The sequence below is a fragment of the Lithobates pipiens genome, unplaced genomic scaffold (assembly GCF_037356315.1).
Source record: "Lithobates pipiens isolate NorthernLeopardFrog02 unplaced genomic scaffold, aLitPip1_a1.2 Scaffold_22, whole genome shotgun sequence".
NCBI lineage: Eukaryota > Metazoa > Chordata > Amphibia > Anura > Ranidae > Lithobates > Lithobates pipiens.
In genome coordinates, this window is record NW_027507784.1 from 166,404,039 (window position 1) to 166,431,344 (window position 27,306).

The 27,306-nt window shown below is 46.7% G+C and overlaps 2 protein-coding genes across 3 annotated transcripts in view; one reads left to right on the forward strand and one right to left on the reverse strand.

The window, feature by feature from the left end:
- The window catches only part of LOC143925698 (cytochrome P450 20A1-like), a 46,792-nt gene extending 21,079 nt beyond the window's left edge, over window positions 1-25,713 (reverse strand). The window contains exons 1-4 of the mRNA XM_077450159.1: window positions 25,474-25,713; window positions 15,365-15,414; window positions 11,424-11,590; window positions 4,964-5,109 (exon numbers count right to left, since the gene is read on the reverse strand). Of these exons, the coding sequence (XP_077306285.1) occupies window positions 4,964-5,109; window positions 11,424-11,590; window positions 15,365-15,414; window positions 25,474-25,545 (435 nt within the window). The 5' untranslated portion in view covers window positions 25,546-25,713. The remainder of the gene's footprint in view (window positions 1-4,963; window positions 5,110-11,423; window positions 11,591-15,364; window positions 15,415-25,473) is intronic.
- A 528-nt stretch (window positions 25,714-26,241) lies between these two features.
- LOC143924326 (alpha-aspartyl dipeptidase-like) overlaps window positions 26,242-27,306 on the forward strand; it is a 78,664-nt gene continuing 77,599 nt past the window's right edge. The window contains exon 1 of one of the 2 annotated variants that reach the window (XM_077448576.1): window positions 26,242-26,382. The gene's annotated coding sequence lies outside the window, so the exon portion shown is untranslated. The remainder of the gene's footprint in view (window positions 26,383-27,306) is intronic. The other variant, XM_077448577.1, reaches the window with a different exon arrangement.

Consider the following 27,306-nt stretch of genomic DNA (forward strand, 5'->3'; position numbering starts at 1 on the left):
TCGCAGGCTCCCTGGACAGGTAAGTGTCCATATATTAAAAGTCAGCAGCTGCAGTATTTGTAGAAGCCAGAAACTAAGAAGGACTGTGGCCGATTTTTACAAAACCATTGCACAGAGCAGGTACGTATGACTTTTTTTTTTGATTTTAAAAAGTTTTGGCCTTTGATGATCTAGGATCCCTTAGGGACCCGATTGACAAAAGAGGGGATTGTCCTTCTGTGAAGGGCCTGGGATGCTTCTTCCATCAGTCTGAAGCCAGCCCTAGCAGCCACTTGCGTCGCCAGGAACTTGTAATGCTCGTCGCCGTTACAGTCACACATCTCAACAGGCACTTCCAGGCAGCAGTTGCACAAATCTTTCTCATTACTATTCAAAGCAGTCTTCTTTTTGGCAGACGCAACCGCAGAGTCGGTGAAGTCGGCAGCCAGGTCAGCAGCACTGGTGAACGCAGTGAAAGGCTGTGTGGTTGAAAGCTTGGACGGGGGATGCAGCGTCCAAACTTAAAGAAGAGTTCCACCCCTTTTTTTTAGTTTATTAAAAGTCGCTCCTTTCCCCTTCTCTCCGTGGTGCCGTCATAGCAACTGCGGGCACCCGGCCGTGACAGCTTATGGCTTCACGGCTGGGCACACACTGCGCGAGTCGCACTGAGCTCTGCTATTTGCCAGGCATTCTTCTGGGACCTGTGACATGTCCCAGGTGAAATTCTTTCCACAATGGTCTGCAGCAACTTCAAGTCCGTTGATCTTGGAGATCATAAGGAATGGCTACAAGTTAGAGTTCAATTCACACTCCCCTTACAGTTTTCTTGTCACCACGTTAACTAGAGATTGGGAATAGGCTCGGGCACAGAGTCTGCTTTAAGGCGAGCTGGTGGATCAGCAGGTCCACACTCAGGTATCCCAAGGGGAATGATTCCAGGGATTTTATTCCCACGTGTTCGTGGTCAGAAAACCCTCAGGCAAGTTCAGGCTAATCCTGAATCTACGCTCATTCAACAGAGCTCTAAAAAAGGTACAAACACTTTAAGATGGAGTCCATCTTCACCACAAATCCTCTGTTTCCAGAGTGCTATATGGCAATGGTCGATCTCAGGGATGCAAACCTCCAAATCCCAAAACACTGGGATTTTTCAGGAGGTACCTCAGACTGGTAGTCAGAGTGAACTCTGAGGTTTTTCATTTACAGTTTTGGGCACTGCCATTTGAGCTAGCATCCTCTATGAGGATATTTATGAAAGTCTTTGCAGAAGCCCTGGCCCCACTGCACACAAAGGCTATTACAGTGATACCCTACTTAGATGATTTTCTGTTTGTCACCTGGTCTTTTAATCAGCTGGAGGGGGACCTGCAGGAGTTCCTGTGTTCTTTCGGTTGGCTGATCAACCGGAAAAAATCCCAGCTTGTTTCCGACTCAAGGCGGTGGCACAGCTTCAGACCAAATCGGGAAGCCCCGAACAGAGAAGTCATGAGGGTGGTAGGACTTATGACATCTTGCTTCCGCGCAGTACCCTGTGCAAGGTTTCACCAACACCTCCTGCTGGGTCACCTTTTACGTTGCCGAGATGGTGACCAGCAGACGTTGGACCAATCTATGCTCCTAAAAGCCAGAGTCAAGAGGTTGCTGTGGTGGTGGCAAGCCGTCACAATCTAGACAAAAGTCTTTTGTGGGTCAGACTGACAGCTCTGGTGGTGACAACAGATACCAGTTCCTTTGGCTAGGGGGCTCACTTTGACAACAACCTGGCTCAAGGTGCTTGTGCTCCAGTAGAAGCCAGGTGGTGCTTGAACCAGAGGGAGCTGCTGGCGATGCAGAAGGCTCTAGAGGCCTTCCAGTCCCTTATCAGGGGTCATAACCTCCAGATGCATACGGACAATGCGGCAGCAGTTACATACATAAAACAAGGGGGAACCAAGAGCCCTTCCTTGAAACCAATAGCAGGTGAGATTTTTGGCTATGCCAAACTAAACCTGGCTTTGTTGGCTGTAATCTACTTAAAATGGGACCCAGAATTCCCTAGCAGATTTTCTGAGCTACCAACAGGTAAGACAGGATGAATGATCACTCAACCTGGGAGGTGATTGAGGACATTGTACGGTCTTGGGGCCGACCAATGGTGGACATCTTTACCTCAGAACAGGAAGGTAGTCTAGTTCTTCTCCCTGCAGCCACATGATCGAGCCAAGGAAATGCCTTTGCCAATTCATGGGAGTTCAGCCTTTGGAATGCCTTCACCACAGTAAGACCAATTTCTGCAGTAGTTCTTGAGCGAGAAGACAGACCTTATGCTGATAGCTCCATTTTGGCTGAGGAGAGCCTGGTTTTCAGGCCTAAGGAGGCTCATCATATATCCCCCCCAATTAGTCATGCAGGGGCCAATCTGGCACCCCCAAACTAACAGCATGGTATCTGAGGAACAGCTTTGAAGGTCTCAGGGGTTCTCAGAGAGTGATAAAAATCCTTCTAGACTGCCGCAAACCAGTAACTAGGGCCATTTATACCAAGATTTGGAAAAGGTTCAATTCCTGAGATCAGGGACAGGAACAACTAGACATTCTGGGAGTCCTGGATTTTTTCTCAGGCGGGGTCAAATTATGCCCCTCTATCAGCATGCTAAAAGGTGCAGGCCACCTCCATCTTGAGTGTATTTCTTCAGGTCTCCCTGCAGCAAGATTGATTTGTAAGAAATTTTTCCAAGGCCCTCTCCAGATCCAGGCCAGTAAGGGTGCGGGCCTGTCCTGCCTAGGATCTGTGCTTGGTCCTCAGGGCACTTACAGGCAGTCCCTTTGAACTTCTGGAGAAATCAAAGGTTAAGTGGGTGGTCTTAAAGACAGTTTTTTTGGTAGCAATCACCTCTGCTAGAAGGGCAAGTGAGTTGCAGGCACTCAGTTTGAGAGCCATTTCTGTTAATTTTGGAAGATAGGGTTGTGCTCAAAACAGACCCAGGTTTTCTCCCGAAAGTATCCTCTTTGTTTCATAGAATGCAGGAGGATTATCCCGCCAAAGTTTTAATCCCCCCTCAGAGCTTGAGGAGGGAAATTTTAGTTTTCTATACGTTAGGGGAAGCCTTTTGACTTATCTCAAGGTCAGCAGGGACTTTGGCTTTCTAGAGTCCTTATTTGTTAACTTTGCTGGTGCACGCAAGGGGTTTAAAGTTTCTAAATCCTCCACTGCCAGATGGATCAGAACAACAAGCACGGAAGCATACAGTTTGGCAGGTATGCAGGCATCCCTAGTTAAAGCAGCGCTGCACCCAAAAGTGGAACTTTCGCTTTCACAGTCTCCTCCCTCCTCTCTGGTACCCCATTTATCACCTTTCGGGGGGGCGGCACACGGTGCCGGCAGTGGGGCAAAGCTTGGCCCCACTCCTCCTTCCTCTGCCGGGTCAATTATATAGCGTAGCGTGGTTCACGCATGTGCAATAGGGAAGCGGCTGCGAAGCTAAGAGGCTTCAATGCCGGGTTCCCTTAAGTTACTAGCAAGTCTAACGCCAGTTATTGTTTAGTAGTTCAAGAGTGTATTTCAAATACCACTGTATCTTGAATACCCATTGTAATGCAAAACATTTACTGTTGGTAACCAGTTATAGTGCACAAATGCTTGAAAAACATTTTATGCTTTTACAAATACCTAAATTACTTAGTGATATCAGTTTTATTACCAAAATAATTCTAAAACCGTTACAAATTTTTCACGAGAAGTAGAGATTTAAACTCTTCAGAATGTTTAATGCAAGGCTCCTTTCACATATATGCGAATTGGATGCGCTTTGAACTGTATCCGATTTGCATGACATATGAAATAAAACTGATTTCCATTCTAGCTGTTCACATATATGTGGTGCAAATTTAGTACCGTGCATTTTATGGGCACTGCGGTGCGGTTTGTGTGCAAATTCCAGGCTCATTGAGTTATATGGGAACATTTCTGAGCCTACCAAATTTGCATCAGAACCGCACCAAAAAATGCTGAAACAAATGGCTTTTTTCATTCACAGCGACAACAGACACACATGTCCAGTGCAAACAGTATGTCTGTCAACCTAGCCCAAACCTTTTAGCCATTTAAAAAAAAAATAAAAAAATTCCAAATAAAGGGCAGACACCACAAGATGCATGGTATCAGCCTTATTAGCTTTAAAATCTTTCTCTGTCCTCTCAAACTAGTTTCACCGGGGCATGAAATCACCAACTTCTTCAGAGGTCATCCCTCTGTCCAGTGTAAATGATCCACTTAGAGCTCTTACTGGACAGGCGGATGTAAATTGGCAGAGATTGGCCCAGACAGTAAATTCTGGTCCCTAATAACAAAGAAAACACATTTAAGAGGGGAGCACAGAAGAGGCTTTTCAGGCAAATAGTTGTATCTGCGTTGTAGCAAGACTTACTTTTAGAAATCTAAAATGGGGTCATTGGTTTTAGATTTTTTTTTTTTTTTTTTTTTTGCTTTTGTGGGCATAAAGCAGACCCGATTGGCTGCTATGGACAAACTGACTTTTATTAAACACAAAAATCCTAATAATTACAGGGTACAGACAGGAATGTGGAATCACCCTAGAGAGGATTATTGTTGCTTTGGAAGATGCAATTAATAAACTTTACCCAAAAACAAAGAAATGCTTGGGCTTTCCTGGGGTATATTGTTGCTACAGAACACACTAGTGTTGGAGCAGCCAGCATGAAATCACAGCATTGGAGATGCAGACATTCAGCACACCCAGGAGTGTTGAATGCTGAATACTAGCAGTACCTGCAACTCTGAAAAAAAGTGTAAAGATTCTATTTATCACAGACAGCAATGGTAAATAAAAAAAAAAAAAAAAAAAAAAAAAAATTTATTTTAGAGACTATGTTGCTAGGTTACAAGAGACCTAAAGAAAATGTACAGTTACAGCCCGCAAATGACTGCTGCAACAACAGATACCTGCCTTGACACTGTATGGTTAAAATACTCAAAGGTTTAGTACCTTAATTATTACACTGAAGTTGCTTTGTAAAGATTTGTATATTCCATTCTCATAAAGCTTTTTCTGTACATGACTTTCAGCTGCTTCTCCAATAACTCCTGATTGGTAACCCAAGAGAGATTTCAGCATCATCTGAAATGGATCAGCTACGAAGGCAAAAGAGATAGTTATTAGCACAGACATACATATCTTAAAGCAACTTAAAAGTTGTGTATTACCGCGTTTCCCCAAAAATAAGCCCTACCCCGAAAATAGGCCCTAGTTTAAAAGTGTTGTAAAATCCTAAAATGCACTTTATTGCAGCGTTACCGTATATACTGTGAACTGTTCCCGTTTGTTGCTGTGATTAATGCCTTCTGTTCGGCGCCGCTTGGCGCTCAGCTTATGCCCCGCTGTTCTCTCCCCCCTCTTCTCCCAGCTCCCCCCCTCCCCCGCAGTGCTCAGAGTGGGGAAGGAGGCTCCGGCAGCCATGTAAGCACCGAGCAGCGCTCAGCTGATCCCCACTGCTTTCCTCTTTGCCTCTTCTGCCGGGGGGGGGGGGGGGGGGGCGATCTCGGGCCCACCCCTCCCTCTGCAATGCTCGGAGCCTGCCCTGAACTGCACCATAAGATTAAGGTCAGTGCGGAAAGAGGGGATCTGCAGGTTACGGTGCTGTAACAGGGTGTTTATCACAGACAGACCCTACCCCAAAAATAAGCCCTACTGGGTTTTTTGTTGCCAAAATTAATATAAGACCCGGGCTTATTTTCGGGGAAACATGGTATGTACAGTACTCAAGTATATCCAAAGCCACAAACAAAAATGGAAAATATTGCAGCTTAACAGTACGTAGATGTGATGGATGCATTTGTCTTCTTTTTCAGGAAAGACCAAGTTAGACTTACCGGTAACTTGTTTTCCAGAAGTCTTTCAGGACAGCACCTGAGATAGCGACTCCACCCTCCTCGTTAGGAAACACCTTCTTCCTCCAGACTTTAAAGGGAGGCGCCTCCCTACCACACATCAGTTGTAGAAGAGAACCTCCGGCCCCGGCTGGAACACATAAACACATACGTTAGTCACAGCGTAGCATAATATAATACCATAGGGCGGGATGCTTGCTGTCCTGAAAGACTTCTGGAAAACAAGTTACCGGTAAGTCTAACTTGGTCTTTCCCAAGGCGTCTTTCAGGACAGCACCTGAGAGGATAACAGAGACTTACCCCTTAGGGCGGGACAACAGCTTGCAGGACCTTTCTGCCAAACGCCTGATCGCTGGCAGAAGTGAGATCCAGTCTATAATGTTTCACAAATGTGTGAAAACTCGACCACGTCGCCGCCTTGCAGATCTGCTCAGGGGTGGCACCAGCTCTCTCTGCCCACGTAGACGCCAGAGCTCTGGTTGAGTGTGCACAAATTCCTGCTGGAGGAGATAACCCTGCCTGGGAATATGCCTCTGAGATAGCTAATTTCAGCCATCTAGCTAAAGTAACTTTAGAAGCCTGAAAACCCTTTTTTCTTCCTGAGAAGAGTACAAATAGTGAATCTGAACGCCTGAAGGACTCCGTCCTTTCTAAATAACTCAGCAGAGTCCTTCTGACGTCCAAAGTATGGAAAGAAGTCTCCTTATTTCCTTTGGGGTTAACACAAAACGTTGGCAGTACTATGTCCTGTATACGGTTCTGAACTGAAGCTACCTTCGGTAAGAATTTTGCATCTGTTCTAAGAATAACTCTGTCAGGAAAAATGGAAAGATATGGTTCTTTAATTGACAGAGCATTTAGCTCACTGATCCTGCGTGCAGAGACAATGGCAATCAGAAACACGGTTTTTAATGTGAGAAACCTAAGGGAAGCCTCCACAAGAGGCTCAAAAGGCCCTTTTGTTAGAGACTGTAGGACTACCGACAAATCCCATCTAGGAAAAACCTTAACAGGAGCTGGCCTAGATCTTTTAAGAGCTCTAAAGAACCTGATCACCAGCGGATCTGAGGCCACAGATTTTTCTAAGAACACCGTCAGGGCTGCTACTTGCACCTTCAGGGTACTAACTGCCAGTCCCTTGTCTGCACCATCTTGTAAAAACTCCAAGATGGAGACAAGGCTCCCTGTCACCTGGGCGGCTGACAAACACCAAGTTTCATAACGCTTCCAGACCTTAGAATAAATGGCCCTCGTAACCCTTTTCCTACTTGCTAAAAGGGTCGAGATCAAACGGTTGGAAAACCCCTTGCTCCTAAGGAGCTGCCTTTCAGAAACCAGGCCGTGAGAGCCAGGCTGGCCACTCCTGGATGGTTCACTGGGCCCTGCAACAACAGATCGTGTCTGAGGGGCAGACGCCAACAAGGCTTGATTGCCAGGCCTAGAACTGTCGAAAACCAAGCCCTTTTTGGCCAAAAGGGCGTGATTAGAATAACTGGTACCTTCTCCCTCTGAATTTTTCTTAAAATTAACGGGATTAACTGAAATGGGGGGAAAGCATAGCAAAGACGAAATTCCCATGGATAAGCTAGCGCATCTGTGCCCAGCGAGCCATCGTGACTGTCCAGGGAAAAGAACTGGGGAACCTGGGCGTTCACCCTTGAGGCGAACAGGTCTACTTCTGGTAAACCCCATTTTCCGGCAATCATTGTGAATACCTCCGGGTTTAGAGACCATTCTGCTTCCCGAATAGCGTTTCTGCTTAGGAAGTCCGCTACCCTGTTTAGATCCCCTTTTAGGTGGACTGCTGATAGGGATAACAAATGTTTTTCCGCCCACCGAAGAATCTCCATGGCCAGTACCTGAAGCGACCTGCTTCTTGTACCCCCCTGTCTGTTTAAATAAGCCACTGCCGTGGCATTGTCTGTTAGGACCTGGACGTGATGGGACTGCAGTTCCTGAACAAACAACTCCAGAGCTAAGGCAATCGCCTTGAGTTCCCTCCAGTTTGAGGACCTTATTGTCTCCTCTTTGGCCCAGGACCCCTGAGTGAAACGTGTTCCTAGATGGGCTCCCCACCCCCAGGAACTGGCGTCGGTTGTTAGTCTTTTCCCGACTGGAAAAGCCCAGACTAACCCTTCCGATAAGACCTCCTGTCTTTTCCACCACCATAGGGACCTTTTTACCTGGGTTGACATTCTCACCTCTGCCTCTAGGGATGCCACTGTGTGATCCCAAGATTTTAGAAGGAAAGCCTGCAGACACCTGAAATGCATTCTTGCCCACTGGACTGCTGGCATTGCTGAAGTCAGAACTCCCAAAGCTGACATAACCTGTCTTACTGTCAGATTTTGGCTGGTCTGTAATAAAGACACTGCACCGGAAATCCTGTCCTTTTTGTCTAAGGGAAGGAAGATTTTTTGCTCCACCGAATTTATTAGAAACCCTAAAAACCGAATCTCCTGAGATGGGTTTAGGGACGACTTTTGGAGGTTCAAAATCCAACCCAACGCCTCCAGATGGCTGTGACTTTAACTGGTTAATCCAGTATTCTAAATTTCTGGCTACACACGTTGTGGCCATTGCTGGTTTTAAATTGCTCATAACTGATTGCCATGATCTCTTGAGCAAAAGATCCATGCGTTTGTCCATCGGATCTTTCAAAACTCCCATATCCTCAAAGGACAGATCTGTGGACCTTGAAACCTGGGAAAAGGCGGCATCCAGTCTGGGCACCTTGTTCCATACTGCTGCAGGGTCCTCCTCGAAAGGAAAACGCCTTTTGTGGGCTTTGGAGAAAAAGGGCTTTTTCTCTGGATCCTGCCATTCTTTCCTAATGGCCTCAGAGATGACCGGATGAACTGGGAATGTTCGGCCCTTAGGCTCATCCAACCCAGCATACATGCGGTCATGGAGTGATAATTCCTTTTTCTCCTCACTTAAACCAAGCGTAGCATGAATGGCTTTAAGGAGCCCATCGACCTCTTCAAGGGACAGTTTGAATTTAGAGGGGGCTACCTCAGAATCCTCCAACTCCTCTTCCGAATCTTTAACGGAAAGAGCAGTGGACTGCTTTTCCCTATCTGAAGGGTCTTCAGGCAGAGATTCTAACACCGGGATTGAGAGAGACCCCTGGGAAGACTCTGAAGTGGAAGGCTGACTAGCAGCCGGGTTTGCTAGTGAGTCACGAAAATTCTGGATCGTGGCGTACAGCTCCTTCTTTACAGAGGCCACCAGATCCTCACATACAGAGGCAGATTCCTCTTTAACTAAAGAAGTAATGCAGGGACTGCATAAGGTTTTCTTCCAATTTTCTCCCAGCTTGGCCCTGCAAGAAGGACATCTTTTCTTTGGGTCAGAGCTCTTAGCCTATGAAGAAAAAGACAAAAAAGGGAAAAAAACCAGGGAACCCTTAGTGAGACCCAGTCTCAGCTTTGATAGGGATCACCACACAGGTGCACTAAGAAGAAACCAGTCAGCTTCTAGTGCCCAGACAGGCCCCTTGCCACCAGGGGGGAAAAAAGAAAGGAGAGAGCGAGACCAAACGCCAGGAAATAGAAAAGGAAAGGCAGACTTTAACTGCTGCCTCTTACCTGGGCCTTGCTGGTGCCTGTGCCTGTCCCCACCGCTGCAGACGCTGAATCTTCCATAATCAGCTGTGCAGAGATCCACTTGTGGCTAAACGCCGCCTCCGGAGTCACGCCGTGCAGCTGCACCGGACCAGAAGCGGAAATAGGCACCAGCACCTGTCCTCCCTCCTCCCCCCTGCGTCCACGCCGGAAACGACGTTTCAGCTGACCCGATGACCCGCTCTGTCACTTCCGGCGCGACCGCCGAAAACAAACATGGCGGCGGCACACGCGCGCCGCCGCGCCTACGAACGTGCGGGCCACCGAGTCTTCGGCTCTCTCCGAGCACAAGAGGGGAAGAGGAGCCCGCTTGCTACCGCTGACGAGGCGTGGGTAGGTCGGGAGGACAGCGGGTCTCTAAAGGAGGAAAAAAAGGGAAAGAAGCCTAGTCCCTCAGGAACACCTAAGAGAAACAGACTCCTTCCCAAAAGGTGTTCCCTCCGGGCCGGAGGAAACACAAAAACTGATGTGTGGTAGGGAGGCGCCTCCCTTTAAAGTCTGGAGGAAGAAGGTGTTTCCTAACGAGGAGGGTGGAGTCGCTATCTCAGGTGCTGTCCTGAAAGACGCCTTGGGAAAATAACACTTTATGCAAGTACGGAAAATACCAGTTGATCTTGCCAATATTCCACTGGGCTTTGTAACCTCCATCAGCCTATGGTGAGAACACCGCTTCAAAGATATAGTGCTGTTCGTGAGCATTTTCATGCTGGTTCAATAAGTGTGCTATTGGCAGGATCGCCAGGTAAAAAATAAAGGAAAAGTCCTTAAAAAAAAAAAAAAAAAAATGTTAATATATATATATATATATATATATATATATATATATATATATATATATATTTTACAGCCAGTACACCAAAGAACTGGTAAGCTGCAATATATTTTTTGGTATGCTTTTAACGTGATAATTCTCTGATCATTCCAAAAATGCAGACGAAATAACCCTAATCAATCAGTTTCAATAATGCATAGTACAAATGATCAGGAAAGGGGATGAAAAATACAGATTTCAAAGCGATTGCACGATAATCGAATCATTAGTACATAGCTTTCAAGAGCCGATCAAGACAGTTCATGAGAAATTATCCAAAAGGGACAAACATGAAAAGTTTTCTTGTAGGATACTAGAACGTACGATATTTGTTTGATCAGTACAGTATTGAAAAAGATAAATAATAATATTATCAGAAGACCAAGACCATGCATGCTTGGAAACTAAAGATTACATCACTTCCAAAGTTGCATTCTGCCATGTGAGAATTTCTGTAACTTTAGTAACCTCTTCATTTTTGATACGAGACTAGAATGCAAAAAAAAACAACCAAAAAAAAAAAAAAAACGATCATTTGTCCGATACTCTCATCATTTGTACAAGACTTAAATGGGTTGTAAAGTCTTGTGTGTTTTTTTTTTTTCTTTTTAAACAACAAACATGTCATACTTACCTCCTTTGTGCAAGGGTTTTGTACAGAGTGGCCAGAATCCTCCTCTTCTGGGGTCCCCCAGTAGTGCTCCTGGCTCCTCCCCGCATCGAGTGCCCCGTCAGAGAAGCGCTTTACCCGGGGGCACTGTTGCCGACACGCTTTTGTGTCCTGCTGCTGCATCCATTTACACAGACAGCAGGACTTGACTCCCCCCGTCATTGGATTTGATTGACAACAGCAGGAGCCAATGGCTGCGCTGCTATCAATCTATTCAATCAGGACCCGAGACACTGGCTGGAGCTGGTGTGCTTATCTCTGTCACAGGAAAGACCAGGTTCAGGTAAATAAAAGCATCAAATGCATTAAGGTAAAAAACCTTGAGGTTTACAACCCCTTTAAGTGTAGGTAACTTAGGGCCTTATATATCAAGCTAGTCTTACAAAAGAAGTGTATTTATTAAACACACAGAAAAAAAAAAAAAAAAAAAAAAGAAGAAAAAACAACGCACATGTTCTGTTAGGGTTTATGTGTTGTTTTAGGAGGTCTAAGGATCCAAGACTGACAACAAGTCTCCGACCAAACCAGAAGGAAGCAACAGGTCCAAACTTCTCATGCAAGTTAACCAGGAATTCATGTAAACTTCCAGTGTTCACAATGTCTTGCAGATTTCCATCTCTGGGAAAAACAAAAACATCAAATGAAAAATGTATATGCCAGCAAGCAAAAAACAGATGCACTATATAGAATATATTATTGGCAACCTTCACAATTTAGAACCATTCTAAAAAAACTGCTACAAAATTTAGGATATTAGAATAGTTTTCATATTTTCTGTTTGCTTGTGGTATTATTTAAAGGTAGCAGCAAATCAGCGACTTGCAGAAAAATATCATCTACTGAACTAGCAGATACTGAATCATCTATTCCAGATACCTGAAAATTAGTCAGGACTGGATGTTAAAGGACATATCTATAAAAGTAGCTTGCTGCTCCAGCAAAACCCTTTCTGTAGAATTCAGTAAATTGATACACTACGAGATGTATTTACTAAATTTGGAGAGTGCAAAATCAGGCTCAATTCTGCATAAACCCAATCAGCTTCTAACCTCAGTTTGTTCAATTAAGCATTGATAATAAATCCTGGAAGCTGGTTTCTATGCAGAAGTAAGATTATTTTTTGAATTTCCCAGCTTTAGTAAATAAACCCCTATAAGACAAGTTAAAATGTTTGACCAACACCATTTTGTGCCTATAAAAGTGTATGCTATTCATAAAAGTGTGCATATGCTGTACTCAAATATTGAAAACAGGGTCCAACCATGCCAGATGGATATAGGTTTGTGTAGATCAGCCATCAGATCCCAATCATTAAAAGTCTTAATTTATTAATCTAGTACAGGATTTAAATAGAACCAACAGTTTGTGCAGAGCTTCACAAAATAATAGGAAACAGTAAAGTAACAATACAATTCAATGTAAGGTGGTTTGGAGGGTGCTGCTTCTGAGAGCTTATGAGATATTATGAGCTCAGTTTTAGAAACAGCGAGTTTGAGAAAGTGTGCGACATCCAAACTGATATGTCAGTTAATAATGCGAGAAGAGACTGAAGGGGTGAGCTGGGTAGGGAAACAGATTTGGATATCATCAGCATAGAGATGATATTAGAAGCTGTGAGTTTATCAAGTGACCAAGGGAGGAGGTGTAGATGGAGAAGAGTAAGGACACCTACAGAGAAGACAGAATCTTGGGGGAATGGAGGAGAAAGTTGTAGGCAACACTGAAAGAAAAATCTGTGAAAGGTAGGAAGAGAACCAAGAAAAAGCAGAGTCTTAGAGGCCAAGGGAGTAGAGATTTTTGAGGAGCGGATGGTCAACATTATCAAAGATAGCAGAAAGGTTAGTAGTACGAGTATGGAGTAGTGGCCATTGGTTTTAGCAGTTGGTAAATTATGAGTTTTAGTTTGGCTTTCGCTCATAGCACGCCACAGAAACTGTCTGACTGCAAGGGGTCAAGAAGGCTGTTCTCAATGGAGGTAAAAGCCAAGACGGTTGTAATCTAGGTGCTCTTAAAGTTTAAAGGTAAATGGGAGCAAGGAGATGGGTCTTAAGTTTTTCAGGTTGGTGGGGTCCAGTGAGGGATTTTTAAGCATGCGGGGTGATGTTTTAGGTGAGGGGAGGGTGCCAGTAGGGAAAAAATAGGTTAAAGCGGATGTCCACCCTAAAGTGGAGCTTCCGCTCATTGGAACCCTCCTCCCCTCCGGCGCCACAATTGGCACCTTTCAGGGGGGAGGGGGTGCAGGTACCTGTACAGTACAGGTATCTGCACCCACTTCCGGCATAGATATCTGCAGAAGGTACGCCCCTTTCCGCAGAATCTACGCCCCTTTCCGAAGGTCCCCAGCTGTCTGCTGGGAAACATATCCCGATCTCCCGGCGGGAGATCGGGAGCGCGCACAGCAGTGGTGGTGATTCCCGGAAAGAGAGCATTGGGAGTGATATGTGGAATAACAGCCATAACCCTACCGTGTGAAAGATCCAGGATCGCTTGAGGAGGAATCGCTATCCGGATACTCTTTGACTATTGTCGCCTGTGGTGACCCTCTGTAACGGGGGGTCGCTTGGATCTGGTAAGAAGCCAATTCACTCATTCGGTGTTGGGAAAAGCACAATACATCTTTGGAGAAGATTTCATTTTGTGTACTTATAACTCAGCTGTTTGAAGTTTGTCCTTCACTGCTGCACTCCACTTGAAGCTTTACTTCACTGGTGTTTGTTTACTATATGGACATTTTATTATTATCTTTTTTGACATATAACTATATGGACATTATATAGGGTGTCTTTAAATATAATTTTTTTTTTTTTTTTTTTTTTTTTTTCTTGATATTTCATTTATGTAAAAAAATTGCAAAAATTTTTTTCATATTCTATTCTATTTTTTAATTTCTATTTTTAGAGGTACATGCACTGAGTTTGATTTACTCATACTGTGTTTGGGGAACTCACACTCTTGACACATATTTATGTTTTGTTTTTGCATTTAAATTGCACTTATTTGTATATGGTTTTCATTATACTTTGGAGGTGGTCTTGGAGATATTAAGACACTAAGACCCATATCGTGGGTCTGGCACATATACATACCCTACTCACATTTGGGTATTTGTGGTTAGCGCAGTTCTTTCTTTTTTCTATTTCTGTTTGGTGTATTCTTGGTGTACATTTTGAATTGCAGCTTCCGTTCAATACCATTTGTATTCCGTAGCGCAGTTTCTTCCCCTTTTTTTCGCTTCTTATGTCAAGTAGGATAGCTATATGTACGGTGGAGATGTTCCCATGAATTGCATCAATTTTGTTTTGAAGTGATTGGCAATCTCCTGAGCAGTGAGTGAGTTACTGGGTTGAGGAGGTGGTGGTGGACAATGTAGAAAATTAAAAGTGTATGTGATGTAGAGAGTTAAAGTAAACCCCGTACAACCACTTTCACCTACAGGTAAACCTAGATTACAGCTTACCTGTAGGTGCTAGAAATATCTTCTAACCTACACGGTTTAGGAGATATTTACAATTCCCCAAACAATGATTTCTTCGGTGCATGCGCACTTCAGAAAGGACACGCTGTGACGTTTCTAGCTGGGGTCATGCCATGTCACAGAGCTAGAGCCCGCGGCCCTGGAAGGAATAGAACTGAAGATGGACGCTTTCAGCCAGCAGGGACATCGCAGGTTTCAGTTTCCGGCGACACATAATGGGCTACTCTGCGATGCAGAGTAGCCCATTATGCTTTACCTTTGCAGGGAAACAAAGTAAAACCCTTCAAAATTTACTTCCTCTTTAAAAAAGGTATAAAAAGAGATGTCAAGGACTGGATGACAGAGTAATGAGAGTGACAAAGTAGGCTTGAATTGAATTTTGGGAATGCAGATTTATTTAAGGAGAAGGCTTGCAGGGTTTTGGTTTTACACCACAGTAGCACCAATGCAAAGCTATGTCTCTTGAGATTTCTGATGTCATCAGCTTTCCAAGGTTGTAAGTCAGGGCTGATTCTGTGTGTGGTGAGCAGAGCAAGTACATCCAGTGAGGATGACAGTGAATTGTAGACAGAAGTGGCCAGGTCAGGGCAGGACAGGGGTGACATTTGCTATAGAGGTGGTCAGTAGCAGAATAGATAAGCAAAGGGCTAAGATGGCAAAGGTTTTTTACGGGTAATCCTTTGCAGTTTGGAAGGATAGTTGGTTAAAGACAGGGACACTGATAATGATGAGGGTGTGACCAAAGAAAGGAAAGGGCATCACTTTAGATCATGAAAATTAGGAAGACCCCCCCCCCCCCCCCCCGCTTTACTGTGGGTTAAGCAGGGACACAAATTCTGTCAGTGAGGAAACTGAAGAGATACAGTATATGGAGAACACCATGAATGTTAAATTATTACTGCCACTGGATAACTCACTTCTCTTCTGTAGGAGCAAGGCCAGGTATACCACATGCTTGTCTGGAAGACTGAAAAAGAAAAATATATATATATATATTTTTTTAAAACAAATAGTTTTCCATTTTGATGAAGATGTTGATAAACGTATACTATACATCAAGCAAAATCAGTGATGTCCTGCTGTAATCCAACACTAGGTACCATGCTGCCATCTTCTTTGCTTACATCATTGGGAGCTGGCAGAGGGGACAGCATGTGATGGAGGAACGCACTTAGACCACGGTGGTCAGGGTGGGGCTTCCCTGGTTATCGTGGTCTATTTAGAGAGGGCATACAGGAAGTGCAATGTTCGGGGTTTTTTTTTGTTTTTATTTACAGGGGGGCAGATTACACAGCACAAACGCTTTGTACGTGTTTTTATGCAGATAAATACAGTAATGCTTATTGCGATTTTTTTTTACCAAAAATATGTAGAAGAATATATATTGGCCTAAACTGATGAAGAATTTTTTTTTTTTTTTTTTAAACATTTTTTTGGGGATATTATAGCAGAATTGTCTTTTTTTGTGTGACGCGCAAAACATAAAAACCGCAGAGGTGATCAAATAGGACCAAAAGAAAGCTCTATTGGTGGGGAAAAAAAGGACGCAAATTTCGTTTGGATACAGCATTGCATGACCGTGCAATTACCAGTTAAAAAGACAGTGCCAAATTGTAAAAAGTGCTCTGATCAGGAAGGGGGTAAAATCTTCTGGGGCTGAAGTGGTTAACATAAACTTCTACTTCTGTCATCATGAGAATGGTACGTATAATTAATTTGGTCATGCCCCCTTGTTCAAGGATTCTGGAGGGAAACAGTAACTGAGATAAATTCAGTGGAAGGTCTGTCTGTGGAAATGGATCCTAGGTTACTCGTTTTGAGAAATCGTACTCAATTGCTCCCAACACTCACAGCTATTTGATGTTTTACGGAAGAAAAGCAATTCTATCCAATTAAAAAACAGGCTGACCCTACCATGGTCTCGCAGTGGAGATCTGCAATTGATTCCACCCTACCCCTATATAAAAACATACCTATATGAGCAGAAATGGCCCCAAAAAAAATAAATAAATAAATAAATACATAAAATCTGGGCTGTTTGGGTCGAGGCCAGATCCTTAGAAATGTGGCCTGGGTTCATACATATGCGATGCGGGAACCAGAGAGATTCCAGTGCCAGTTTCTTCATCGCATCTCCCTCACACTGCCATCTACGAACAGGGGCCAGCACCAAGGCAGGTGGAGACAAAGAGGTGCAGGCACTAGGAATGAGTAGATGGGTGACAGTCAGGAAGGGTAGAGGGGGGAAGTGCAGGGAGGCCAATCCAGGGCTGAAGCATCCCAATAAGTACGCTCCATTGAGTGACATTGGTGAAACCAGTCAGGGATCAGCACTACTGGAGCTGAGGCACTCTCCTAGCTGTCAGGGGAAGAACTCCTCCAGTTCCCCTCCAGGGGGGGGAAGGGAAAGATTCTGATGGTAAAAGGACAGAGAGGCCAATCTGTAACAAAGACCTGAATCGGCAAACTGTATGTTGTCTACTGAGCGATCGGGTTCGGCACATCATGGATCTGGTGGACAGATTGCTGGGAAGGGCTGAGGAAGGCCAGCTGGGAATGAAGATGGCGAGAAAGTTAGAGGGGTTTTAAACTAGGCGATGGGGGGCCCAGAGGTAGAGTTAGTCAGTGCAGAACATATTCCAGAGGGTAGTATTGAGGACATTAGTGGTAGGTTGACAAAAGCTCATAAACCCAAGGTAAGCAGTTCTGCCCTGCTGCAGTTGCCTACTCCCCATAGTGCACGCCTATGTGATGTTGGTGGGTGTGGCAGACCAGCCCTTATAATCAATTCTGGGGGGGGGGGGGGGGTTTGACTCACATGGTGGTTCCAGCTTTTTACCTGCACACCTTGTGGATCACTCAGAATTGAAGTGTTTATTAGGTAAATTTGACCTCATTTTTTCACCAATTTATGCTGCACTTTCATTCTATTTTACTTAATCTCTTTGGTTAATATGGTTTCTTAATATTCTTAAAATTTCTATGTACTTCATCATCTTTACCTTCTACTTTCATTAACCTAACCTATACACTCATTAGCATCTCATTACCCTATCCTTTACCTAGTTTAGGACATATGAACCATTGTACCACATACTATGAGTTTCCAATCCATTTTATAATCTCACTTTTGTTCCCAGCACTCATGGTCATTTTTGACCATTATGCTTTGGAATTTCCTTCCTTGGAAACCATCTTTGGCCCCTTTCACACGTGGGGACAGTATGTCCATATTTCATCCATCCGTTTGCAGATGAAATACAGACATACATGCATTTCTATGGGATAGCGGGTGGCTGCAGATAAACAACCGCAGACACCCGCTATCGTCTGCCTCCACTATTGTCCGATTCTGCAGACGGAGGAAAATCCTATTTTTCTATCCGTCTGCAGAGCGGATCGGATAAACACGGACAGACTGTCCGCGTACATCCAATCCCCCATAGAGGAGAGCTGACAGGGCGGTCCCTGCACAGTGTGCAGAGACCGCCCTGTTCGCTGCCGGCTCAGCGGGGACAACGGAGCGATCCCTGCTGAGCAAGCGGATCATTACTGATCCGTCCCGTGTGAAAGGGGCCTTTGAGTCCTGGTCTGTCATTACCACCTCAGCTCCCACCAGTGATACCCCTAGGGGGTTTTCTGATTCATGTTGGCACATTGGTACTGCATAGACACAGACAATGTAAGTACTTTTGAGAGTGGTTTGGGGGGGGGGGGGGGGAGTTTAGCCTAGGCAAGATGACCTTTTAATTGCTTTATTTTAATCTCTTTCCATGACCGGGTCAGACCTTACAGATATTCTTGCTACCATTATACTACAGCATTCAGTTTTCCACGTGCATGCTCCTGAAGAGTGGATGAATCCACAAAATGCATAGAGCTATTATATGCCATGTTTTTATGCCAACTATGTGTTTTCTCTACTTAATGATCACTTTTAATATGTGATTTGTATTATTAGTGGTTAATTGTCATCGCTGTATGTTTATCCACTGAACAAAATATATTGGTTTTCTTGGTGTATTCACGATTACCCTCATGTAACTTATCACCGATTTCCAATAAACATAAACGTTTTACATCTGCCTGCTTCGTTTAAAGTCCCAAACCCCAGTCCTCCTGTTTGTTTTAATTAGATAGGGATGGAGGCAATTGACCTTACCCGGTCACCGCCTCGTTTAAAGTCGTAGCGTTTTATTTTTTCTCCCATTGGGTAATAAATTTAAAAGAGCGAACAAAAGTCCTGAATGGCTTAACGCCAATGTAAAAATGCATATAAAAACAAAGTAGAAGGCCTTAAAATAAATACAAGGTTGAGGGATCATCATCAACATTCAGACCTTATAAAAAATGCAACAGGGTGCAATAAAAGCAGCCAAGATAGAACATGAAAGACACATAGTGGAGGAGCGCATAAGAAATTCTTTATGAAATGTAAACAGTAAACAAGGTAGGACAGACCATATTGGCACCATAAAAAATGAGGATGGACATCTGGTTACAAAGGATGACGAGATGGCGAAGGTATTGAATTTATTCTTCTCCTGAGTCTAAATGAGGGAATCGAGGGGCTTCAGTAACCAAAACTGCATTGTTTCTCCTCATGACACATCACAGGAAGCACCTCCATGGTTAACAGAGGACAAAATTTAAATTAGACTTGGAAAACTGAACATTAATAAATCACCAGGACCAGATGGCTTGTACTGGAAGGTACATAGGGAACTCAGTCAGGCAATTGCCAGACCATCGTTTCTAATTTTTACTGACAGTCTACTGACTGGAATGGTACCAGCTGATTGGAGAAAAGCCAATGTAGCACCAATATTTTAAAAAGGGCCCAAAATACATCTATGGGAATTACAGACCAGTTAGCCTAACATCAATAGTATGCAAACTCTTGGAAGGACTATATACAAGTTTGTAGTAATAAGAACGATATCATTAGCAGTAATCAGCATGGATTCATGAAGAATCGTTCTTGCCAAACCAATCTATTAACCTATGTTTGCTTCCATCTAGATAAAGGAAGGCCTGTAGAAGCGGTGTATCTGGATTTTGCAAAAGCATTTGACACAGTTCCCCATTAATGATTACTGTACAAAATAAGGTCCGTTGCCATGGACCATAGGGTGAGTACATGGATTGAAAACTGGCTATTACAGTTCAGAGGGTGATGATAAATGGGGAGCACTCAGAATGGTTGGGGGGGTAGTGAGGTCCCCCAGGGTTCTGTTGTGCTAGGACCAATCCTATTTAATTTGTTCATAAATGACCTGGAGGATGGGGTAAACCGGTCAATCTCTGTATTTGCGTACGATACTAAGCTAAGCAGGGCAATAACTTCTCCGCAGGATGTGGAAACCTTGCAAACAGATCTGAACAAATTAATGAGGTGGGTAACTACGTGGCAAATGAGGTTCAATGTAGTAAAATTTTAAATAATGCATTTTAGGTGGCAAAAATATGAATGCCACCTATACACTGGGGGGAGGTACCTCTGGGGGAATCTAGGATGGAAAAGGACCTGGGGGTTGTAGTGGATGATAGGCTCAGCAAGTTGCTGCTAACAAAGCAAACAGAATATTGGCATGCATTAAAAAGGGGATTCCAGAGATAAAATTATAATTCTCCTGCTCTACAAGGCTCTGGTCTGGCCGCACATAGAGTATGCTGTCCAGTTCTTGGCACCAGTCCTCATGAAGGATGTACTAGAAATGGAATGAGTACAAAGAAGGGCAACAAAGCTAATAAATGGCCTGGAGGATATTAGTTATGAGGAAAGGTTGTGAGCACTGAACTTATTCTCTCTGGAGAAGAGATGCTTGAGAGGGGATATGATTTCAATATACAAATACCATACTGGTGACGCCACAATAGGGATAAAACTTTTTTGTGGAAGGCAGTTTAACAAGACTCATGGCCACTCATTAAAATAAAAATAAAAAAACAGGTTTAACCTTAAACTACATAGAGGATTCTTTACTGTAAGAGCGGCAAGGATGTGGAATTCCCTTTCACAGGCGGTGGTCTCAGTGGGGACCATCAATAGTTTCCCAAAACTATTGGATAAGCACCTGAACGACGGCAACATACAGGGGTATACAATGCAATACTGACATATAATCACACACATAGGCTGGACTTGATGGACCTACTATGTAACGGCATGGCTGAATTTGCACTGCACATCATGCATGCGATCGTGCAGCAATGTGGGTGCAGATCCCAGGCTTAGGATTCACCTCATTTGGTAGTAGACAATGAGATAGGATGGGTTTTCTGCCCACCCACCCCACACTTTTTTTCCAGACCTGGTTCTTTAGCAGCCCTCCTCCTTCCCCCTCCTGCTATGCGTATGCTATTTTAGATGTAATCCTTGGGTCTAAAAGATATGAATGCCTATGGCTTTACTTTGGTTTATTTGTTTCTCTGGACAATGTATAATGTGTACTGCAAGGTTGATGCTCTTTACTATGATTATTGTAACATCTCGGAGCAAACTGTGCCTTATGGTTCTCTGTATATGCGTTAGCTCTTTATTTTTGAGATAAAAAACAAAAAAAAAACACAAGTTTCTACTTTTCTTTAACATCTAAAATGCATATTCTAGTAACCTCACAAACTGAAAAAAAAAAAAAAAAAACGTATTAAATTTCTCTTTGTATGTTTACACAGCTGAGTAATTGTGAAGCAATGTTATACACACACCTTAAATAAACTTTGCATTCCGTGACACTTACACTTATCTCCAGTATAAAGTGTAAAAGGATATTTTTCATTCAAATATGAATTTGCATTATTTTCCTACCTACTCCAGCTACAACAAAAAATATATATTTTTAGTTTGCGATAATGTGTTGTGGGTAGGACCAGGTATAGTTTAAGGTTGCATGGACACATTCATTTTTTTATGGGCTCAAATTGCACCGCAAAGGTATTGGTTTTGGATATTGCACCATTTTCAGGAGTACTAGTACTTGTAAAAATACTCGCCATTGGTGCAACCCTAGTATAGATACAATGACAAAATTATCAGAAGTTCTAATCTTTCCACACTCTGCTAAAATCGGTTATTGTCTGTGCCCCTGTTGGAGAAAATGTTCACTCCATTCCTGTCCTGAGAGAACATGAAGAGAAATCCCTCCAATGAGGCAGAAATGACCGTTAAAAACCTAATAGTCTCCAACCCTTCCCTGCAAGTACTGGGCCAGACCAGCAGGGGGGGGGACTCACAGTGCTTGGCCAGACCAGCGGAGGGGGGGGGTACAGTGCTGGGCCAGACCAGCCGGGGGGGGGGGGTGTTACGGTGATGGGCCAGACTGGCGGGGGGTTCGGTAAAGGGCCAGATCGGCGGGGGTTCGGTGATGGGGGGGTTCGGTGATGGGCCAGATCGACGGGGGGGGGGGGGGGTTCGGTGATGGGCCAGATCGACGGGGGGGGGGTTCGGTGATGGGCCAGATCGGCGGGGGGGGGGGGATTGGGGGGGGGTTCGGTGATGGGCCAGATCGGCGGGGGGGGGGGGGGGGATTGGGGGGGGTTCGGTGATGGGCCAGATCGGCGGGGGGGGGGGGATTTCGGTGATGGGCCAGATCGGCGGGGGGGGGGGGGGGGGTTGGTTCGGTGATGGGCCAGATCGGCGGGGGGGGGGTTCGGTGATGGGCCAGACCGGCGGGGGGGGGGGTTCGGTGATGGGCCAGACCGGCGGGGGAGGGGGGTTGGTTCGGTGATGGGCCAGATCGGCGGGGGGGGGGGGGGGGTTCGGTGATGGGCCAGACCGGCGGGGGGGGTTCGGTGATGGGCCAGACCGGCGGGGGGGGGGGGGTTCGGTGATGGGCCAGACCGGCGGGGGGGGGGGGGGTTCGGTGATGGGCCAGACCGGCGGGGGGGGGGGGGGGGGGGTTCGGTGATGGGCCAGACCGGCGGGGGGGGGGGGGGGGGGGGGTTCGGTGATGGGCCAGACCGGCGGGGGGGGGGGGGGGTTCGGTGATGGGCCAGACCGGCGGGGGGGGGGGGGGGTTCGGTGATGGGCCAGACCGGCGGGGGGGGGGGGGGGGGTGGGGGTTCGGTGATGGGCCAGACCGGCGGGGGGGGGTTCGGTGATGGGCCAGACCGGCGGGGGGGGGGGGGGGTTCGGTGATGGGCCAGACCGGCGGGGGGGGGGTTCGGTGATGGGCCAGACCGGCGGGGGGGGGTTCGGTGATGGGCCAGACCGGCGGGGGGGGGGGTTCGGTGATGGGCCAGACCGGCGGGGGGGTTTCGGTGATGGGCCAGACCGGCGGGGGGGGGGGGGTTCGGTGATGGGCCAGACCGGCGGGGGGGTTTCGGTGATGGGCCAGACCGGCGGGGGGGTTTCGGTGATGGGCCAGACCGGCGGGGGGTTTCGGTGATGGGCCAGACCGGCGGGGGGGGGGGGGGGGTTTCGGTGATGGGCCAGACGAGAAGGGGGGGGTGTACAGTGATGGGCCAGACGAGAAGGGGGGGGTGTACAGTGATGGGCCAGACGAGAAGGGGGGGGTGTACAGTGATGGGCCAGACGAGAAGGGGGTGTACAGTGATGGGCCAGACGAGAAGGGGGTGTACAGTGATGGGCCAGACGAGAAGGGGGTGTACAGTGATGGGCCAGACGAGAAGGGGGTGTACAGTGATGGGCCAGACGAGAAGGGGGTGTACAGTGATGGGCCAGACGAGAAGGGGGTGTACAGTGATGGGCCAGACGAGAAGGGGGTGTACAGTGATGGGCCAGACGAGAAGGGGGGGGGGGTGTACAGTGATGGGCCAGACGAGAAGGGGGGGGGTGTACAGTGATGGGCCAGACGAGAAGGGGGGGGTGTACAGTGATGGGCCAGACGAGAAGGGGGGTGTACAGTGATGCGCCAGACGAGAAGGGGGGGGTGTACAGTGATGCGCCAGACGAGAAGGGGGGGGGTGTACAGTGATGCGCCAGACGAGAAGGGGGGGGGTGTACAGTGATGGGCCAGACGAGAAGGGGGGGGGGTGTACAGTGATGGGCCAGACGAGAAGGGGGGGGGTGTACAGTGATGGGCCAGACGAGAAGGGGGGGTGTGTACAGTGATGGGCCAGACGAGAAGGGGGGGTGTGTACAGTGATGGGCCAGACGAGAAGGGGGGTGTACAGTGATGGGCCAGACGAGAAGGGGGGGTGTACAGTGATGGGCCAGACGAGAAGGGGGGGTGTACAGTGATGGGCCAGACGAGAAGGGGGGGGGGTGTACAGTGATGGGCCAGACGAGAAGGGGGGGTGTACAGTGATGGGCCAGACGAGAAGGGGGGGGGGGGGTGTACAGTGATGGGCCAGACGAGAAGGGGGGGGGGGTGTACAGTGATGGGCCAGACGAGAAGGGGGGGGGGTGTACAGTGATGGGCCAGACGAGAAGGGGGGGGGTGTACAGTGATGGGCCAGACGAGAAGGGGGGGGTGTACAGTGATGGGCCAGACGAGAAGGGGGGGGTGTACAGTGATGGGCCAGACGAGAAGGGGGGGGGGGTGTACAGTGATGGGCCAGACGAGAAGGGGGGGGTGTACAGTGATGGGCCAGACGAGAAGGGGGTGTACAGTGATGGGCCAGACGAGAAGGGGGTGTACAGTGATGGGCCAGACGAGAAGGGGGGGTGTACAGTGATGGGCCAGACGAGAAGGGGGGGGGGGGTGTACAGTGATGGGCCAGACGAGAAGGGGGGGTGTACAGTGATGGGCCAGACGAGAAGGGGGGGGTGTACAGTGATGGGCCAGACGAGAAGGGGGGGAAGAATGTGTCAGTAGCCCCCCATGGTATTCTATTGGCGGAAGCGCGTGTCAGTAGCCCCCCATAGTATTCTATTGGCGGAAGCGCGTGTCAGTAGCCCCCCATAGTATTCTATTGGCGGAAGCGCGTGTCAGTAGCCCCCCCATAGTATTCTATTGGCGGAAGCGCGTGTCAGTAGCCCCCCATAGTATTCTATTGGCGGAAGCGCGTGTCAGTAGCCCCCCATAGTATTCTATTGGCGGAAGCGCGTGTCAGTAGCCCCCCATAGTATTCTATTGGCGGAAGCGCGTGTCAGTAGCCCCCCATAGTATTCTATTGGCGGAAGCATGTGTCAGTAGCCCCCCATAGTATTCTATTGGTGGAAGCATGTGTCAGTAGCCCCCATAGCATTCTATTGGCGGAAGCATGTGTCAGTAGCCCCCCATAGTATTCTATTGGTGGAAGCATGTGTCAGTAGCCCCCCATAGTATTCTATTGGTGGAAGCATGTGTCAGTAGCCCCCCCATAGTATTCTATTGGTGGAAGCATGTGTCAGTAGCCCCCCCCATAGTATTCTATTGGTGGAAGCATGTGTCAGTAGCCCCCCATAGTATTCTATTGGTGGAAGCATGTGTCAGTAGCCCCCCATAGTATTCTATTGGTGGAAGCATGTGTCAGTAGCCCCCCATAGTATTCTATTGGTGGAAGCATGTGTCAGTAGCCCCCCATAGTATTCTATTGGTGGAAGCATGTGTCAGTAGCCCCCCATAGTATTCTATTGGTGGAAGCATGTGTCAGTAGCCCCCCATAGTATTCTATTGGTGGAAGCATGTGTCAGTAGCCCCCCATAGTATTCTATTGGTGGAAGCATGTGTCAGTAGCCCCCCATAGTATTCTATTGGCGGAAGCATGTGTCAGTAGCCCACATAGTATTCTATTGGCGGAAGCGTGTGTCAGTAGCCCCCCATAGTATTCTATTGGTGGAAGCATGTGTTAGTAGCCCCCATAGCATTCTATTGGTGGAAGCATGTGTCAGTAGCCCCCCATAGTATTCTATTGGTGGAAGCATGTGTCAGTAGCCCCCCATAGTATTCTATTGGTGGAAGCATGTGTCAGTAGCCCCCATAGTATTCTATTGGTGGAAGCATGTGTCAGTAGCCCCCATAGTATAGGTGTACAGGCCTGTGGCAGACATGGTAGTGTGACTAGATGAGCAGGCTCACTCTTCTGCACTAACAGATGCCACATCAGCAGCCACTGTCATCATCTCGCCCCCTCTTACCGGGTACAGGTACAGGACCGCTCCCACCAGGATCAGGAGGAAGGTGATGGCGAATATAGCGAAGTCCAACATCCTCCAGTCCTGTACACCTGGCTCAGTAACAACAAACCCCCTACACTAAGACAGGCAGTTCTGCTCGTTCTGCTCAGTCTACTCGACCATCAACTCCACCTCCTGCCAGCCAAGAGCAATCGACTACAGTGCACAGTGGTGTTCAGTAGCAGAGGCGTGACACGTGGGTTGTGGGACTGAAGCTGATCAGCTGAGCGGGTGGCGATTCGTCATTCGTGCATTCATTGTGACAGTTGGAGGGCGTGGCTGAGCTCACGTTTGGAGCATGCGTGCTCCTTTCTCAGGCTTGGGGAGCGGCCATCTTTGGTGAGGTCTGTATAGGAAGAGGAATAACAAGGCTCAGCGGTCATACGCAAGAAACACACCAATTTTGACCACAATGAAAATAGATAGTAGGAGAACCACTATATGCACTTATTATAAGATTATTATTTTTTACCACTGCCTGTTTTTGATCTTATAATATGTGCAGGTCTGTGGGCCGAGCTGTCTATAGATTTTATCTATAGCCAGGAAAGATTATTATTAATATCTAACATTATTGTCACTAATAATACATTGTACATCCGTGGCCAAATATCACTGAGTCCTCGTAGAGGAACGCCCCTCTAGGTTTTGTCATGGTTGCAGACTCCGCCCCTCCGCACAGACGTCACCATCAGTGAGAAGTGTCAGCGAGCATGGACAGCAGTTGTGTGTGGGCGGAGCTCCGTGGAGGAAGTGTGAGAGAGAGCGGCTTAAAAAGTACAGCTACACATTATTATCTGATTTCTTCATTATCATCATTCTATTATTACATCTCTTAGCATTTACAAACTATTGGATGATAATAATCAGGTATTATTTTATCATGTATTATTAGCTTCTTTCCAGCCCCCCTTAAATAAGTTGACCCTATCCAGTGCTGACTGTCTATGTTCCCTCTTACCCCCTGCAGCCAGCAATACCCGAGTCCCCCACCCAGGTCTCTTATTACCACGAGTTGTGGTACAGGGGGTTGCTAATCCAGCTTTGCCATGGCATCCCAAGACCTCCGGTCCTCTGGGGCCCCACTGGGATCATGTCAGTCCTTTCTCAGTCCTGAGAGGACCCCACTGGTGGATCTACCATAGGGATTGCCCATACATTTTGATGTTTTTTTTTTTTCATAATCTTGGATGCTGCTTGCAGGACTTTTTCTAAGGTACTGCAACTGCACCGCCCAAGCACTCGGGCTTTCACACTGGGGAGGTCTGGGACGCGCTTTTCAGGCACTATTTTTAGCACTAAAATACGCCTAATGCTGCATACACACGACCGGACTTTTCAACATCAAAGGTCCGACGGAACGATTCCGGCGGACCATTCGATCGTGTGTGGGCTGCTGCGGACTTTTGATTTGCAAAAATCCAACAGACTTTAGAAATGGAATATGTTTCAAATTTTTCTGCCGGGACTCCGCCGGACCCAGTTCCTACCTAGAAATCCGCTCGTGTGTATGCTAGTCCGACGGACAAAAACCAACGCGAGGGCAGCTATTGGCTACTGGCTATGAACTTCCTTATTCGAGTCCAGTCGTACGTCATCACGTTCGAATCCGTCGGACTTTGGTGTGATTGTGTGTGGCCAAGTCCGTTCATTCTGAAAGTCCATCAGAACTCCGCCGAAAGTCCGTCGGACCTAGTCCCTCAAAGTCCGGTCGTGTGTACGCGGCATAAGTGTGAAAGTAACCTTAGTTCTTGCAGGTTCATAAAGTCCCTGTTCCCTGTGCTTATTAGCCCC